The sequence below is a fragment of the Chiloscyllium plagiosum genome, unplaced genomic scaffold, assembly GCF_037043375.1.
Source record: "Chiloscyllium plagiosum isolate Xiang-an unplaced genomic scaffold, Cpla_swu_hap1 HiC_scaffold_44, whole genome shotgun sequence".
Lineage (NCBI taxonomy): Eukaryota > Metazoa > Chordata > Chondrichthyes > Orectolobiformes > Hemiscylliidae > Chiloscyllium > Chiloscyllium plagiosum.
In genome coordinates this window covers 12,141,665-12,161,279 of record NW_028270182.1, presented here as the reverse complement: position 1 = coordinate 12,161,279, position 19,615 = coordinate 12,141,665, and the positions used below count along the sequence as shown (strand labels likewise).

At 47.1% G+C, this 19,615-nt stretch overlaps 1 protein-coding gene across 1 annotated transcript in view; it reads right to left on the bottom strand.

Annotated features, from left to right (window-relative positions):
* Positions 1-19,615, bottom strand: part of LOC122544398 (uncharacterized) — a 150,101-nt gene that overhangs the window by 10,004 nt on the left and 120,482 nt on the right. The window contains exons 44-49 of the mRNA XM_087983038.1: positions 18,664-18,793; positions 17,263-17,524; positions 13,961-14,134; positions 11,133-11,263; positions 7,136-7,335; positions 1,985-2,123 (exon numbers count right to left, since the gene is read on the bottom strand). Of these exons, the coding sequence (XP_087839164.1) occupies positions 1,985-2,123; positions 7,136-7,335; positions 11,133-11,263; positions 13,961-14,134; positions 17,263-17,524; positions 18,664-18,793 (1,036 nt within the window). The remainder of the gene's footprint in view (positions 1-1,984; positions 2,124-7,135; positions 7,336-11,132; positions 11,264-13,960; positions 14,135-17,262; positions 17,525-18,663; positions 18,794-19,615) is intronic.

The following is a 19,615-nucleotide window of genomic DNA, read 5'->3' as shown; positions in this document are numbered from 1 at the left end:
TCTGAAAACTTACTAACTATACCTCCTATGTCCACATCCAAATCCATGTGGGAGGAAACCGGATCACCTGGAGGAAACCCACACAGACACAGGGAACATGTGCAAACTCTGCACGGACAGTTGCCTGAAAGCGGAATCGAACCCGGGTCCCTTGGGCAGCAGTGTTAATCAAAACATCACCGTGCCGCCCATGAAGGGTGCAGGTATATTGAAGGCAAAGTGGATAAATGCATGAGGGAGTAAGGAGTAGACGAATACGATGTGGGGGTGACAAAATTTTGGGTGGGGCATCAGATCAGCATAGACATCGACCAGTGGGACAAACTATCTGTTGCTGTGTTGCATACTCTCTGTACGTAGCACAGCAGGGTCATGTCAAACATTCTTCCTTTTGATCTGAGGGTTAGCAGTGTGACCATCAGGCTGAACGAGTCTTTGACCTTCCAGAGCTGGGGCTCAGTGTTCTGACTGTGCTGTGTGATGACTTAGAGTCACTCGGGAGCACAGAAATTGGGTATTGCTGAAAAAAGACATACTTTGTCACAGCTTTTCAACTTCAGGACAATTCACAAGAAGTACCAACTACAAAGAAGGGCAACATCTATGATGCATGAGACAAGATTATTGATTGGTTGGTGAGAGAGTATGTATATTAACGATTTTTGAGAAGACTTGTAGCTCAGATTGATGATAAGTATGTAAGTTAGCTCGCTGAGCTGGAAGGTTTGTTTTCAGATGTTTCGTCACCATAACTAGGTGACATCATCAGTGAGTGTCGCCGGTGAAGCGCTGGTGGTATGTCCCATCTCTCTCTATTTATAGGGCTTGGTTTCTTAAGGTGGGTGATGTCATTTCCGGTTCGTTCTTTCAAGGGAAGGTAGATAGGATCTAAGTTGATGTCTTTACTGATGGAGTTCTGGTTAGAATGCCATGCCTCTAAGAGTTCTCACGCATGTCTTTGTTTCGCCTGTCCTAGGGTGACATCGCCCACCTTAAGAAACCAAGGCCTACAAATAAAGAGGTGGGACATACCACGATCATTTCACTGGAGACTCTCACTGATTATGTTACCTAGTCATGGTGACGAAACGTCTGAAGACAAACCTTCCAGCTAACTTACATACTTAGAATATGTACATGTCAAGTTTCCCCCTTTAAATCTGTATTCTTGCAAAATGTTCTGATGAGTGCAAGATGATAAGCTTGAATTAAATGTGTCTTTTCTTCAGCGTCGTGAGAGACATAGATAAGGTAGGAGAGAGACAAAAAGATGTGCAGATGCTGGAATCTAAGGTAGACAAGCAGGAGGCTGGGAGAACACAGCAAGCCAGGCAGCACCAGGAGGTGGAGAAGTCAACGGTTCGGGTGTAACCTGAAAGAGGGTTACACCGAAATATCGGCTCCTCCACCTCCTGATGTTGCATGGCTTGATGGATAGCCAACAGCTTTTCCCCATCAAAGGGGAGTCTAAAACTAGGGGTTGTAGGCTTAAAGTGAGAGGGGAGAGATACATAAGGGTCCCGAGTGGCAATCTTTTCACACAGAGGTGATGAGTGTCTCAAACGGGCTCCAGAGGTAGTGGTGGAGGTGAGTATAATTTTGTCATTTAAGAAACATTTGGACAGGTACAGGGATGGGATAGGAATGGAGGGATATGGACCAATGCAGAAAAATGATTAATTGTGAAAACTGGGCAGCATTGTCATGTTGGGCTGAAGGGCCTGTTTCCATGCTGTGGACCTCTATGGCTTGTCTTTCTTAGGCTGATGAAACACATGGGCTTCTAGCTGACACCCGCGGAGTGAATCCTAAACCATAAGTGTCCAGCCCACTAAGGTGAGATACTTATCCATTTTGCAATTGATGTTGTAAGTTGGAGTCCACCTTACTAGTATCCATTCAGCCAAAAAAAACCGTTGTTCCCCTGTCATTGATTCTCGGATGAAAGGCTGATCCTTCGAGATGAACAGCCATCCTTCCTTACCTAAGACGCAGGCCCTGTTGCCGTTGATGACACTACACGTTCTGTTCTCTGGGCATCTCATGCTGAAGCACCCAACAGTTTCTGTCATGTTACACGTGCAGTCTTCAGAGCAATCGTCTGTGACAAACCTTTCACCAACCTGTAATTCAATTAAAACAGAAATGATTTGGATGCGGAGGCTTTCGGAGAGGGATTCAGATCAGGATTACCAGGAAGTTTGGAGGGTATTAGCCGTGAGGAGAGATTGGACAAACTTTGAACAACAGAGGCTGAGGGGTGATTAGGTAGAAGTTGACAACATTGTCGATAGAATGGATAGTTGGCGTCTTTTTCCCAGGGTAGAAACATCAAATACTAGGGGGACATAGGTTTAAAGTAAAAAGGGGAAAGTTTAAAGCAGATGTGAAAGGTAGGTGCTTGGAATACACTGCCAGAGGAGGTGGTAGATGCAGATACAACAGCAACGTTATTGGTCAGAGTATTGAGTACAGGAGTTGGGAGGGCCTGTAGAAGGGCCTGTGCCTGAAACGTCGAATCTCCTGTTCCCTGGATGCTGCCTGACCTGCTGTGCTGTTCCAGCAATAAAGTTTCAACTACAGGAGTTGGGAGGTCATGTTGTGGCTGTACAGGACATTGGTTAGGCCACTGTTGGAATATTGCGTGCAATTCCGGTCTCCATCCTATCGGAAGGATGTTGTGAAACTTGAAAGGGTTCAGAAAAGATTTACAAGGGTGTTGCCAGGGTTGGAGGGTTTGAGCTACGGGGAGAGGCTGAACAGGCTGGGGCTGTTTTCCCTGGAGCGTCAGAGGTTGAGGGGTGACCTCATAGAGGTTTATAAAATCATGAGGGACATGGATAGGATAAATAGACAAGGTCTTTACCCTGGGGTGAGGGGAGTCCAGAACTAGAGGGGCATAGGTTTAGGGGGAAGATATGAAAGAGACCTAAGGGGCAACTTTTCACGCAAAAGGTGGTACGTGTATGCAAGGAGTTGCCAGAGGAAGTGGTGGAGACTAGTATGATTGCAACATTTAAAAGGCATCTGGATGGGTGTACGAATAGGAAGGGTTTGGAGGGATATGGTCCGGGTGCTGGCAGGTGGGACTAGATTGGGTTGGGATATCTGGTCGGCATGGACAGGTTGGACCGAAGGGTCTGTTTCCACGCTGTACATCTCAATGACTGTGTGACTCTATGAGGTATCTTGCTAAATACATGAATAGGCAGGGAATAGAGAGATATGGACCACTTCGAGGCTAAAAGGCTTTTAGTTTAGAAAGGCGTCATTTGTCAGCATGGGCTTGGTGGACCGAAGGGCCTGGTCCTGTGCTATCCTGGTCCTCCGCTTGAGAAAAGCCAGCGGAGGAGCCATGCAGGTTGGAGCTAACTTTGACTTCATCATCCATTACAGATGGACAATAAGGAACTGTTAGGCTGTGGCGCTGAGATCGAAAGGTTATTATCTTCCTTGAACTGGCCTGAGTTGGCATTTGGGGTGATACAGTTGGGTTGACTGCGTCTGGGATAGATGTAGGGATATTTGTCTAGTCAATCATCCTTGGCAGCTTTCCAGTGATCTCTGCCAGGATGGTCTCGATGGACGGACTCTGGCTCAGCCTGCATGGCTCCTTGTGATCACTGGGCTATCAGCAATTACTAAGACAAAATAAAAATACTGTGGACGGTGGAGATCTGAAACAATTGTTCGGATGGGGGGAAAGGGTAGGAGTAAACGGTATTGAGTGCATTTCCAAACGTTCCAAACGCACATGGAACTTGGTACGTGCGCTTTCTCTCTAGCTTTCAGTCGAGGGCAGATGGCTGAGGGGAGAAAAGGGCTGCGTCGCTTAAGTAGTGAGTCCCAGTCACCGAGCATCAGGCAGTGAGTTGTTGTCCAGGTCCACTGTTACTGCATTGGTGTCATCACGATGTCTCTTGGCTGCCTTTTAGACTTTGGCGTTGGGGAGAGTCGTGGGGGTGAGACACTCGCAGGATTCCCAACCTCTGAGGGTGGCACATTGGCTCAGTGGTTAGCGCTGCTGCCTCACGGCCCCAGGGATCTGGGTTCGATTCCAGTGTTGGGGCGACTATCTGTGTGAAGTTTGCACATTCTCCCTGCATTGGATTTCCTCTGGGTGCTCCGGTTTCCTCCCACAGTCTGGAGACATGCAGGTTAGGGTGGATTGGCCACGCTAAGTTGGCTATAGCATTCAGGGATGTGTAGGTTAGGTGCATTCATCATGGGAAATGTACAGTAGGAGGGGAATGGGTCTGGGTGGGTTTCTCTTTGAAGGGATGTTGGGCCAAATAGCCTGTTTCCACACTGTAGGGATTCTATGCTCTTGTAGCCACTGGACTCAGTGGGGAGAAAGTAGTTAATGTTTCAGGTTTGGTAGCTCTTAATCAGAACTGACAGCAGTTAGGAAAAAGTAGCATTTATGCTGAAGATGAGATGGGTTGGGAATGGGGGTTGGAGGAGTGGTGAGGGATAGGTGGACATGGAGCCCAAACATGAAGGGATACTAGGGGTAGACAGACGATAGTAAGCCAGGACAGAAGAGAAGCTGAATAAATGATAGTGAAAGTGGAGAGTCGGAGAGAATGGATAGACTGCTGAAAGCAATCATTGTAATAACAGGACTAAGTTTAAGGTGAGAGGGGAAAGATTTAAAAGGGACCTAAAGGGCAACTTTTTTCACGCAGAGGGTGGTAATGAGTTGCCAGAGGAAGTGGTGGAGGCTGGTACAAATACATTTAAAAGGCATCTGGATGGGTACATGACTAGGAAGGGTTTAAAGAGATATGGATCAAATACTGGGAAATGGGATTAGATTAATTTAGTACATTCGGTCGGGATGGATAAGTTGGACCAAAGGATGTGTTTCTGTGCTGTACAGCTCAATGGCTCTATGACTAAGAAGGATGAGAATGGGTTAGCTGGAAACATTCCTGAAGAAAGGCTCTTGCCCGAAACGTCGATTCTCCTGCTCCTTGGATGCTGCCTGACCTGCTGCGCTTTTCCAGCAACACATTTTCAGCTCTTGCTGGAAACAATCCTTGTCATGACAGAACCAGGGTGTGGAGATTGGTAAAAAGAGGGATGAAATCATGCTCTAAAGTTATTGAACTCGCTGTGGAGTCCTGGATGCTGAAGGGTCCCCAAGTGGAAAATGAGATGGTGTTCTTCAAGCTTATAATAATTAGATTCCCTAAAGTGTGGAAACAGGCCCTTTGACTCAATTAATCCACACCAACCCACCCAGACCTATTTCGCCTAGCTAATGCACCTAACTCTACAGGCAATTTAGCATAACCAATTTACCTAGCCTGCACATCTTTGGACTGTGGGAGGAAACCAGAGCAAACCCACACGGAGAACATGCAAACTCCACACGGACAGTCGCCCAAGGCAGGAATCGAACCTGCGTCCCTGGCGTTGTGAGGCAGCAATGCTAACCACTGAGCCACCGTGTCACCTCAGCTTGCACTGAGGATTGCTGCAGCACTGAAGCAGACCTGCTGATGTGGGAAGGCGGTGAGGTGTTGAACTGGCAGGTAATTGGATTCTCGTTGTCATGCAAAGCGTATTCTGCAAAGTGGTCTGTGTTTCTCCAGTGTGGAGTAGCGAGAACGGCAGACTAGATTGAATAAAGTGCAGGTAAAGTGCTGCTTCACCTGGGAGGTGTGTCTGGGGCCTTGGATAGTGAGGAGCGAGTTGGCAAACAGACAGGTGTTACAGCTCCTGCGAATGTGTGAGAAGGTGCGGTGGATGGGGGAGGGGGGCTTGGCGAGGTGTTGGGAATGGAGGAGGAGTGGACCAGGGTATCCAGGAGGGAACAATCCCTGAGGAATGCTGACAAAGGTGAGGAGGGGAATATGCGTTTGGTACTGGCATCTCACAGAATTTGACTGAAATGGCGGCTTATACTTCTTTGGGTCCGGAGGCTGGCAGGGTGGTAAGTGAGGACTGTAGGAAGGAAGAGAAGGGACAAGGGCAGATGTACAGGAGATGGATTGGACATGATAAGGACCCTGTCAACCATATAGGAAAATGGCGGACATTTCTGAGGCCTTCCCTGTGGAAGGTAACGTCATCAGAACAGATGGGTGGCACGATGGTTAGCACTGTTGCCTCACAGCGCTAGAGACCTGGGTTCAATTCCCGCCTCAGGCGACTGACTGTGTGGAGTTTGCACATTCTCCCCGTGTCTGTGTGGGTTTCCTCCAAGTGCTCTGGTTTCCTCCCACAGTCCAAAAATGTGCAGGTGAGTTGGCCGTGCTAAATTGCCCGTAGTGTTAGGTGAAGGGGTAAATGTAGGGGAATGGGTCTGGGTGGGTTGTACTTCAGCGGGTCGGTGTGGACTTGTTGGGCCAAAGGGCCTGTTTCCACACTGTAAGTAATCTAATCTAAAAAAAAGATGCGACAGAGAGAGAAACTGAGAGAATAGAATGAAGTCCTTACAGGGTGTGAGGATGTATAGTCCAGGTAACTGGGGAGACGGTGGGTTTGTTATGAATATTGGTGGCCAGCCTATCCCCAGAAACGGAAATAGAGATGTTGAGGAAGGGTAGGCAGGAGTCAGAGATGGACCAGGTGAAGGTGAGAGAGGGGTGGAAATTGGAAATTGATACGTTTTTCCAATTCTGGACGAGAGAGGGGAGCAATTATATCATCGAAGTATCAGAAGAAAGAGTTGTGAGTGAGGGCCCAAACAGGACTGGAACAAGGGACGTGCCATGTACCCCCCAGGAATCACCACTGCTGCTGCTTAGAGACACATCTTAAAGTCCACCCCCTTAGCAGTGAAGAACGTGACCATTGTTGAAAAAAGAGAGACATGTTTCCGAAGAATTTTGTCTTGCTTCACCAGGAATGCAAAAAATTTCAAACAGTCAATTTATACTTCAAGGTAGAAGTGTGCTGTTTGGTTGGAAGGTCAAATCTGATTGGCTGAGATGTTGCCATGCAGAAAGTAGTAGGATACTTTTCTTCTGCAGTACAAATTATTGTGGTCCTTTGAACATAGGCATTCCTGACGAGGGAAAGCTGAAAGTTTTCAGTGGCGTGACACTCTTCCCAGTGATGTCTGTTTGCCAATTGCTGCCCGCTGTAGGATAAAGGAATCACATAAATTTTGTTTACGACCTACCTGGTAATACTTGTTGCGATAGGTGCAGCCGCACTGGCTGTAAGGCACACAGTTGAAACTGCTGTAGACAAAGCCCCGGTCACACTCGCAGCCTTCCATGCATGGAGCGTCGCATTCTGAAGGGGCAGCCAGGTTGGCACAGGTGGGAGGACAGGCAGCCATGCACGACTTGTACGTACTGTGCGGAGGGCAGGCCATAGCTGCAAAACAGAAATCCACAGTTGGACGTAAGGATTGTGATGCTTCCAGCCAGATTCGGTTACTCTCCATCCCAGGGTAGTGAGACCTTTACCTCCTGTCTTGTTTGCAACCCCAAATGAAGGTCAGGCGTCACACAATGCCAGGTTTTGGTCCAACAGGTTTACTTGAAGTCATAAGTTCATCAGATTTAGGAGCAGAATTAGGTCCATCAAGTCCACTCCGCCATTCGATCATGCTCCTCACTCCCATCTTCCTGCCCTCTCCCCGTAACCCTTCAACCCATTACCAATTACAAACCTGTCTAACTCCTCCTTAAATTTACTCACTGTCCCAGTATCCACTGCACTTTGGGGTAGCGAATTCCTCAGACTCACAACCCTTTAGGGGACGTAATTTCTCCTCATCTCTGTTTTAAGTTTGCTGCCCCTTATCCTAAGCCTATGATCTCTCGTCCCAGAATGCCCCATAAGAGGAAGCATCCGCTCCACGTCTACTTTATCCACACCTTTTATCATTCTTGAACACCTCAATTTGATCTCCCCTTGTTCTTCTAAATTCCAGACAGTATAGGCCGAAACTATTCATTCTCTCTCCATACGCCAAGCCCCTCATCTCCGGGATCAATCCAGTGAACCGAGTCTGAACTGCTGCTAATGCCACTACACCTTTCCTCAAATAAAGGGCCCAAAACTGTGCACAATACTGCAGGTGTGGTCTCCCCAATACTTTGTAAGGTAATACTTCCTTACCTTTATATTCCTTTCCTTAAACTATAAAAGCCAACCTTCCATTTGCTTTCTTTATTACCTGCTGTACCTGTGTGCCAGTTTTCTGTGATTCATGGACAAAGACACCCAGATCCCTCTGCACCTGAACACCCCGAAGTCTCTCCCTATTTAGGTAACAGGTCGCGTTCCTATTTTCCGACCAAAATGCATGAGACCAAAATGCTCAGACGGTGTTAGTAAAGTGGTTACAGCTGAATAGCAAGTGAAAGGCAGAGTCAAAGTCAGAGAGGTGTACAGCATGGAAACAGACCCTTCGGTCCAACCCGTCCATGCCAACCAGATATCCCAACCCAATCTAGTCCCACCTGCCAGCACCCGGCCCATATCCCTCCAAACCCTTCCTATTCATATGCCTTTTAAATGTTGCAATTGTACTGGCCTATAATCTGATTAATTGAGACAGAGGTACCATTTGACACTTCTGATCACCTGCAGAGAGTCCACTCACACCATTTGTATGATCTTTTGATCTCTCCGACTGTAATTTCTGCACCTGTGTGCTTCTCTTCACTTCACCTGATGACGGAGCAGTGCCCCGAAAGCTTGTGATTTCAAGTAAACCTGTTGGACTATAACCTGGTGTCGTGTAACTTCTGACCTTGTCCACCCCAGTCCAACACCGGCATCTCCACATCATGACAATCAAGTGAAGCACTATTATCAAAGTCATCCTGATTGCACCAAACTTACAAACACTGGCTCGATTTGATAAACTTGCATCTGGAACTCTCTGCCTCAAAAGGTGGCAGAGGTCAAGTCACTTAAGACCTATGGACGGGTGGCATGGTGGCTCAGTGGTTAGAACTGCTGCTTTACAGTGCCCAGGGGTCTGGGTTCTGTCTGTGCGGGGTTTGCATGTTCTCCCTGTGGATTTCCGCCAGGAGCACCTAGCAGAAACCCACGCAGACATCGTGCAAATTCCACGCAGACAGTTGCCCCAGGCTGGAATGGAACCCGGTTCCCTGGCACTGTGAGGCAGCAGCGCTAACCACCGTGCTGCCAATTTTGTACACCTTCCCTAAATCATCTCTTAGCATCCTCGCTTCCAGTCGACTGTGTGACCCAAAAGTGCTGTATTCCCGGTGGCTCAGTGGTTAGCACTGCTGCCTCACAGCACCAGGGTCCCAGGTTCGATTCCAGCCTCGGGTGACTGTCTGTGTGGAGTTTGCACATTCTCCCCGAGTCTGCTTGGGTTTCCTCTGGGTGCTCTGGTTTCCTCCCACAATCCAAAGATGTGCAGGTCAGGTGAATTGGCCAAGCTAAATTGCCCCACAGTGTACAGGGATGTGTAGGTTAGGGCGGATTGGCCGTGCTAAATTACCCATAGTGTACAGGGATGTATAGGTTAGGGTGGATTGGCCGTGCTAAATTACCCATAGTGTACAGGGATGTGTAGGTTAGGGTGGATTGGCCGTGCTAAATTGCCCCACAATGTACAGGGATGTGCAGGTTAGGGTGGATTGGCCATGCTAAATTACCCATAGTGTACAGGGGTGTATAGGTTAGGGTGGATTGGCCGTGCTAAATTACCCACACTGTACAGGGATGTGTAGGTTAGGGTAGATTGGCCATGCTAAATTACCCACAGTGTCCAGGGATGTGCAGGTTAGGGCGGATTGGCCGTGCTAAATTACCCATAGTGTACAGCGATATGTAGGTTAGGGTGGATTGGCCGTGCTAAATTACCCACACTGTACAGGGATGTATAGGTTAGGGTGGATTGGCTGTGCTAAATTACCCATAGTGTCCAGGGATGTGCAGGTTAGGGTGGATTGGCCGTGCTAAATTACCCACACTGTACAGGGATGTGTAAGTTAGGGTGGATTGGCCGTGCTAAATTACCCATAGTGTACAGGGATGTGTAGGTTAGGTGGGTTAGCCATGGGAATTGTAGGGTTACAGGGATAGGATGGGTGTGGGGTGGGTCAGTGTGGGACTGGTGGGATGCTGTTCGAGGGTCTGTGTGGACTCGATGGACTGAACGGCCATACATAGAGATTTTATAAAAAGGACATGAGTGAAGCAGATGAGATTTTTCATTTAAATCATTATTAAGAGTGTAGCTTTGAGTTCCAGATTTATTAACTGAACTTAAAATCCACTGGTGGATTTGAACACATGTCCTCAGAGTACAGGTGCACAATCCTTTATCTGAAATCCCGAAATCTGAAAAGCTCCGATATCCAAAGTTTTTCTCGTGAAGTTTTTTTTCTGCATAACAAGGTTGCCTGGCGTGCAAACAGTTAACCCATCTGCACACCCACTTAACCCCTGTCACTCAGAGGTAGGGTGGGGGCATGGCCCAGCACTGGCAGACATCAATTCCGTCTCAGGGCTTGTAGTACTCACAGGTACCTCTGCTGTTTGGGAAATCTCAACACTAAACTGTCACTTATTCGGAAATCTAAAAAATTCCGAAAACCAGCTGGTCCCGAGGGTTGCGGATAAAGGATTGTGTACTGTATTTGACTGGGCTGCTGGGTTCTAAGTCCAGCGATGTTATCCCATACACCATCATCTCCACTAGCCCTGTGACTCCCTCCTGTATTTGTTTTTTAAAATTCATTCACGGGATGAGGACATGGCTGGCCAAGTCAACATTTATTGCCCATCCCTAATTGCCCAGATAAGAGTAAACCACGTTGCTGTGGGTCTGGAGTCACATGTAGGCCGGACTGGGTAAGGATGGCAGCTTCCTTCCCTAACAGGGCATTAATGAACCAGATGGGTTTTCCCCTAACAATCAGTAATGGACTCACAGTCATCATTAAACTCTTACTTCCAGACTTTACTGCTCTGATGGGATTTGAACCTGGGTCCCCGGAACATTACCTGAGGCCTCTGGATTAGCAATCTAGTGATAATACCACTGGGCCACTGCCTCCCTGAAATTATAGAGACCAAAAAGGATTCAGAGACGGCCTGCAATAGCCATTCTGGTCTGCGGCAAGGAATTAACAGTGCCCTCCTACCAAGACTTCTTCCCTGAGTTTCACCCCCACACTCACCACAGCCGGTTTCTTGCCTCCAGTTTGACAGGGTGGTCCCATTTGCCTGGCAGACCTGAACATATGTCTCGTAGCTGGCACACAACATCTTGGAATTGTTGTAGAACTGGCACAGGTCAAATAGACAGTTCCTGTTGGGGCAGAAGACAGCCTTCAGCACCTCCATCTTAACCTAGAGGCAGGAACCTGCAGTAGCTGATAGTAAATGTTACACTTGTCCAGGTAAGCCCGAAGCTATAGACCAGACAGTTCAACTTCAATGGCAGGCACGTTTCAGGCAACAATTATTTGAAACAAGATTCATAGCCATTTGGACAAAAACTGTTTAATGAATAAACCCCACCCCCCACAAAAGCATGGGTTTTTTAAGGGCAAACCACATTTAATTAACATGCTGGATCCTGTTGACAAGCTAACAACTAAAAACAGAAAAGGTCATTGAGGGCAATGTTGTAGATGTGATGAATAAGGATTTTCAGAAGGCATTTGTTAAAGCGCTACTTAGTGGATTTGTGAGCTCATGCAATAAAAGTGACAGTAGCAACCTGGATATAAATCATAGGATAGAATCCTTACAGGCCATTCGGCCCATCAAGTTCACACCAATCCTCTGAAGGACATCCCACCCATATCCTTGCATTTCCAAAGGCTAACTCACCTAACCTGTACACCATCAGCAATTTCCCACAGCCGATCCACCTAACCTGCACATCTTTGGACTCAGGGAGGAAACCCGCACAGACATGGGGAACAATATGAAAACTCCACACAATAACCCAAGGCTGGGATCAAACCCGGGTCCCTGGTGCTGTGAGGCAGCAGTGCTAACCACTGAATCACTGTGGCTAAGTGACAGGAAGCAGAGAGTAATTGTTAAGGGATGTGTTTTTAGGCTGGGAGAAGATCTGTAGCAGATTCCCCAGAGGACGCAATCATTTTACCTGATTATATTAACAACCTTGGTCCACAGTATGCATCTTCAGGATTTACAGGTGATACTAAAATTTGAAGTGCTGTAACTGTGGGAAGGATAGTTTAGATCGATGGTAAATGGGAAGACAAGTGGCGGGTGAAAATTAATGAAAAGAAGTGTGACATGATTGTAAAATGAATATACAGAGACAATATAAGATAGAGGTTACAATTCTAAAGAGGGTGCAGGAATAGAGGGACCTGGGCATATATATGGCAAAGTCATCAAAGGTGACAGGACAGATTAAGAGAGCGGTGAGTAAAATTTACAGATCCCAGGTTATATTAATAGCGATGGAGAGCACAAGAGCAAGGAGGTTATGTTAAACTTGGAAAGAACATGGGGTTGGCCTCTACCCCAGAGTGTTTCAACCAGTTCTGGTTGCCACACTGTTGAGGAAAGACATTGAAGAGAGTGCAGGAAAAGCTCAGCAGTGTGGTTCCAAGGATGAGGAGCTTCAATTGACATAGATAAATTGGAGAACTGGGGTTATGTTCTATAGAGGAGAGAAGGTTGACAGATGGTTTGACTACAGTGTTCAAAATCATGAAAGCTCTGGGTAGAGTAGAAAGGGAGAGACAGTTCCCATTGGTGGAAGGATTGAGAATGGAAGGACACAGGTTGAAGAGAATTAGCCAATGGCGACATGAGAAACTTTTTTCATGCAAATGCTTAGGGTTTGGAATGGACTGTCTGAAAGGGTGGTGGAGGCGGGTTCAATCGAGGCTTTCAAGAGGAGCTTGATTATTGTCTGAAAAGGGAGAATGTATAGGGAGAAGGCGAAGGAATGGCATTGGGTGATTTGTTCTATCACAAGTTTGGGGTGATGGGCTGAATGGCTGACTGCTATAATAATTCTATGATCAACATTTCTACCTGAATGCAAAGCCGATGTATTTCATATTGCCACGGGGAAAGAGGGCACCGGAAGCCAATTTTGAGATCAGGTTACAGGCTTCCTTACAAATGAATGTATCTCACAGACAGCCATTCTAGGTGGTCAGCAGAGGGGAGAGGCTGTTTGGCCTTACAATGTACAGCCAGATGAAGGAGAGAAGGGAATGGTATCTGAGGAGATGCATTCTGGAACCTTCTAAGGGATTCTAAGGGGAGAGTTGCCCTGGCATGTGAAATATTATCAGGGCAGGCTTATTGCTGGCTTTGGTTTAGGAAACTCTGAAAACCACAGGAAAGGACTAGCGGCAGTCACTCCAACTTATTACTAACAAAATTAAGATTTGTGAAGCATTCAGTTTTTTAGGGGTTCTTGTGGCACAGTAGAAACACTACCTCCTGCCACCATTAATTCAGTGGTATCTCCAAGAGCAGGTCCCTAGATGGTGATCTAGTCAATATTTGTCTTGGCCAATTTACTGAACCTTTGTTGAATTGGCTCCAATGCAGATTAATTCTTCCTTAAGCAGGGAGACCAACAAAATTAATCACATCTATGCACACAGCCCAGTCTGTCACTGCTTATGGCCTTTAACAGCCCATTTGCCACCCCTGAGAGAAAAAAAACAGGAAATGACATCACCATAGGAAATGATGTCACCACAGGGAAATGACATCACCAACCCAAGGAAACTCAAACATGTAAATAGAATGCAGGCTACACCACCAGTGCTTCATTCGGATGCTCACTGAAGATGTGTCCTAATATGGTGACGAAACATCTGAAAACAAACCTTCCAGCTCAGCGAGCAAACCCACATCCAGAGCCGGTATCAGTGTCACAGGCAGTGACAGCAAGGAAGGGAAATCGTTCCACATGTCTGAAAAATCTAAAATCCCACCTCCCTCTCAGCGCATGGATAAAACCCCATCGGAGCTAATGATGTTGGATTTTGCTTACTGGTAATATTGTTCCGGGTCAACATTGTGATGGCAGTCTCGGAATGGCCCCTGAGGGTCTGCAATCGCCCAGCAGTAAGCCGTGCTGTTCATCACAGCCAGCTGGTCAGGGCTACACGCTGCTGTAAAACCTGTCTCTGGCTCGGGACCAGTGTCCTCGCCGACGAGTTCACGCCTGTAACACACAGAAATTGCAACTGAAAGAAAGATCCCGCAATGAAGGACAGACTACCTTCAGCCTGGCAGCTTACACCCTACAGCAGGCTGGAAGAGACCCTGATATCTCACAGTTGTACACGCACAGAGGCTGGACGTCTGGTCCAATGTGCCTGTTGCTGGTTCCTTAAAAATCTCACCAATGGCACCTCCCTCCCTGCTTTCCCCTTAACAGCACACTCAAGTTGGATGAGAGCTTTGACAATTTTGTATCAATTGTTATAATCGAGGGTTAAAATGATCAGGCTTCAGTTGACAAAAAAACTGTCTCACAAGTGTGTTCGCTTGTAGAAATGCAGCCCATTACCACGCTTCTCAGAGGCTGTTAGGGATAGGCAATTAATGCTGGAACAGCCAGCGACACCCACATTCTTAAAGTGAATTAAAAAAAGCAAAGTTGCTAGGAGTAACTGTAGGCAAAAGATTAATCAAACGGTTTACTCAAATAACTTGAAGGCACCTGTCATAACCTCAGGAATCCCAGACTCTATAGATTAGATTAGATTCCCTCCAGTGTGGAAACAGGCCCTTCGGCCCAACCAGTCCATACCGACCCTCCGAAGAGTAACCCACCCAGACCCATTTCCGTCTGACTAATGCATCTAACACTATGGGCAATTTAGCATGGCCAATTCACCCTAACCTGCACATCTTTGGACTGTGGGAGGAAACCAGAGGAAACCCACACAGACACGGGGAGAATGTGCAAACTCCACACAGACAGTCGCCCGAGGCTGGAATTGAACCCAGGTCCCTGGTGCTGTGAGGCAGCAGTGCTAAGCACTGAGCCACCACGCCGCCCCAAGATTAGATTCCCTACAGTGTGGAAACAGGCCATTTGGCCCAACAAGTCCATACCAACCCTATTGCTAGTAAAAGACACATGTTGTTGAAGTTTCTTGGTCAGGATAATTCGCAAGAATACCAATATAAGGGGGGGGGGAGGGGCAACACGTTCATATGCATGCAAAGACAGTGAGGATTAGTTGGCAACTGGACTTTGATTTTTTTTCCTTTTTTTAAATTTTTTTTTCTTTTTTTTCTCTTTCTAGTTTATGTTTTTACCCCCACACTACTGCCTAACTGTGGTAGCAACTGGACTTTGATCAGTTGAGGCACTGCCAGGGAGAATGAACCCAATTAGACGATGACTGACAGTTAACTGCCGAGCTTTGTTTATGTTTAAATCAGGTGGGGTTGACTCTGATTGATCCAGCCAAGGCTTTACCACATAATTGTGGCCAGATCGTCTCTTCTGGCAACGCTGATCACAAGATAAGTACTGGTCGTGATGTCGGGGAGATGTTCCCTCTCCAAATCATACCCCCATTTGTCTTCAAAAGAGTGCTACAGATTCTTTCACACACACTGTTGGAGGCAGATCGCAAAGGTAGCATCTCTGACACTATTTCATAACCCTCTGGGAATGCCAACCGTGGATTTTGACCTCAAGCCCTTGGAATGGAAATTGGATCACAACATTTTGACTCAGAAAGGGTGAAACCCAGTGTGTCATGGTGACATTACAGAAAGATGGTGGTGCTCCCCTCACTCTCAACTCAGACTGTAGATAGGGAAGCACAACTTGAGACACCCAAGGGGAGTGATGGCCTAATGGTATTGTTAATCCAGAGACCCAGGTAATATTCTGGGGATCCAAGGTTGAATCCAGCCACAGAAGATGGTGGAACTTGAATTCAATAAAAAAAGCAAATCTGGAATTAAGAGTCTAATGATGACCATGTATCCATTGTTGGAAAAAACCCATCTGGTTCACTGATATCCTTTAGGGAAGGAAACTGCTATCTTAGCTGGTTTGGCCTACACATGACTCTAGGCCCACCCTTAACTACCCTCTAGGCAATTAGGGATGGGCAATAAATGCTGGGCGTAGCCAGTGAGACCCTTATCCTGTGAATGAACAAAATAAAAACCACAGTCTACTTGGTTGACTGTAATATCTTCGAAAAGGAACCAGATTATTTTCACTGGTGTCCATGACAAACATTTAGTTAAAAGACCTAATTTTTTGTTTTCTTTATCCTTTCTTGGAATGTGGGCATCACTGGCAATGGCCAACATTTAGTTCCCATCCCTAATTACTCTTGCACTGACTGGTATGTTCAGCCATTTTAGATGGCAGTTAAGAGTCAACCACATTGGACAGATGGATTCCCTATAGTGTGGAAACAGGCCATTTGGCCTAACAAGTCTACACTGACCCACCGACTAGTAACCCACCCAGATCCATTACCCCTACCTTATTACTTTACATTTACCCCTGACTAATGCACCTAACCCACACATCCCTGAGCACTATGGGCAATTTAGCATGGCCAAATCACCCCTAACCCACACATCCCTAAACACTATGGGCAATTTACCATGGCCAATTCACCCTAACCTACACATCCCTGAACACTATGGGTAATTTACCACGGCCAATTCACCCTAACCTATACATCCCTGAACACTATGGGTAATTTAGCATGGCCAATCCACTCTAACCTACACATCCCTGAACACTATGGGCAATTTAACATGGCCAATTCACCATAACCTACACATCCCTGGACACAGTGGGCAATTTAACATGGCCAATTCACCTGACTTACACATCTTTGGACTGTGGGAGGAAACCGGAGCACCTGGAGGAAACCCACACAGACACGGGGAGAATGTGCAAACTCCACACAGTCACCCAAGGGTGGGATCGAACCCAGGTCCCTGGCGCTGTGATGCAGTAGCTCCAAACATTGAGCCACCGTGCCGCCCTGCCGTTGGTGCCTCGGGTGTACAGTCACATGCAGGCCAGGCCAGTAGGGATTCCCCAATGGGCCTGAGTGAACCAGATGAGTTTCTGCTCTCGCCACCACTATCATCACTGATGCCGCTTGTGGGATCTTGTTGTGCAACAACATGAGGCTGAATTTCCGACGTCACAATGGGACTTAATTGGTCGTGAGTCTCTTCAGGAGGTGCTGAGGTTGTGAAAAGTCTCAAGATGAGCGCAAATCTCTCTTCCCTGCGCACTTACCAAACTTACCGGAGCCCTGAATCTGATGTTTCACCTTCGCTCCTACTCACCTGTACCTCTGCCTGTTGGATTCCTGCGGCTTCTGTCTCATCCGGCTATCTTCGTTGTCATCCTCATTGTCGTCGTCATCGTCATCTCCCTCCCAGTCGTAGTCATCATCGTCCCTATCCTCTACCTTCCAGCTGTTCCCGAACACATTCAGACTGGAAACACGTGTTCCGTCGGGCAACGTAAAGTCATTCCTGTACCTACCGTCGTATGTGCCACACAGCCCTCGGACCTTTCTCTTGTACAGGCTCGGGATAATAATATCTGGAGGAAGATAAAAGGGTTGGATGAGGCAGCGCATACATTTGTCGAAGAGATGCGAGTATTATTGCCAGGGTATTAAGGCCTTACAGCGCCAAGTTCGATCCCACCCTTGGGCGACCGTCTATGTGGAGCTTGCATGTTCTCCCCGTGTCTGCGTGGGTTTCCTCCAGGGTGCTCCGGATTCCTCCCACAGTCCAAAGATGTAGGGAATGAGCTGCCAGAGGAAGTGGTGGAGGCTGGTACAGTTACAACATTTAAAAGGCATCTGGATGGGTATATGAATAGGAAGGGTTTAGAGGGATATGGACCAAGTGCTGGCAAATGGGACTCGATTAGGTTAGGATATCTGGTCGGCATGGGGGAGTTGGACCAAGGGTCTGTGTCTGTGCTGTACATCTCTATGATTGCATGTTCACATTAGGTGGATTGGCATTAGTAAATTACCCCGTAGTGCCCAGGAATGTGCAAGGCAGGTGGGTTAGCTGTGAGAAGTGCTAGATTACAGGGATAGGATAGGGAGCTGGCTGGGCAGGATGCTGTTCGGATACGTTGACCCCACAGTGCTGTCCCACCAGCACCGGACACATGTCCCCATCTTACATTTTGCAAGAGCATTTCAATATTTGAGATCCAGACAGTGACTTGGCCACAGGTTAGTATCACTATCTGTAAAATTCCCAAGGTATTTTCTCTCTCACTTATTTATCTTGGGGAAAATGTATCAGGACTTCCCCAGAGGAGATAAATAATGTTTAGACAACAGCAGTAGTGGGAAATAAATGTACTGGTTGAACTAGCCCCCCCACTTTGAAGCTGGTCAGATCACCATAAGTCATTCGCCAGTTTTACTGCTTTCTCCTCCTGGGTTTTCAATTGGGCTGGGTCACTTCAGGAGTTGGTCGTGAGGAGATGGGTTCAACTGGGGATTCAAATAAACAAAATAGCAGTTCAACAACTATCAGCTTGCTCTAGGGTTGTTGGAAACAATTCCATATCTGGCCATGGTGGGTTTTGAACCCACAATTTCACTGGTTGAAGAAAAAAATCAGGCTCCTTTTGGTCCACCACACCAGTACATGATAGGCCACACTACACCAGCTGGATTCCGCCGCAGCGGCCATTTTGAAAAGCTCCCTCACCGGCATTTTCTCTCCCGTCAAAGTTGACTGAGACGCCAAAGTCCGTCTCCAGGTAGAGGGTCCTGGCTCTCTGGTAGACATGGAAACCTTCGCGCGACTTGTAAGGTGGGATCACCCTTTCATCATCCAACTGTGTCAAAAAGGAAAGTGAAGAGGTTTATTCCAAAACGCAGCCAGAATGAGAAAACAACCTGACTGGAAATACCAGGGCAGCAGAGCTAAGGCCGAAGCCTTGGTTGGATTGAGAACTGAGACCTGACTGAACAGTCCAAGATCACCAGAGAAACCAGAAATCAAATGTCTGTGCTATTAAACTTCCTGGTCTTTTAACCATCATAGATTACTCACTTGAACAGTTGGAATTTAGGGATGGACAGTCAATGCAGGCCTAGCCAGTACCTGCATCTATGAAGATTCAAAATGTTATTAGATTAGATTCCCTACAGTGTGGAAACAGGTCCTTTGGCCCAACCAGTCCACACTGACCCTCCGAAGAGTAACTTACCCAGACCCATTTCCCTCTGACTAATGCACCTAACACTTAGGGCAATTTAGCATGGCCAATTCTCCTGACCCACACATCCTTGGACTGTGGGAGGAAACCAGTGCACCCAGAGGAAACCCAAGCAGACTCGGGGAGAATGTGCAAACTCCACACAGACAGTCACCCGAGCTGGAATCGAACCTGGGACCCTGGTGCTGTGAGACAGAAGTGCTAACCACTGAGCCTCTGTGTTACCATATAATTGTCCACTTAATAATAATAAGACAGGATAGTATTTTGGAAACAAACATCCAATGAGTCTGTTTAACTGATCCCACATAGCCATTTCTTTCCATCCTGCAACCTAATGGTTGTCTCCATGATTACACCTTATAGAGTCATAAGTGATGAAGGAGTAGCATTCTGAAAACTTGTGATTTCATATAAACCCGTTGGACTATAACCTGG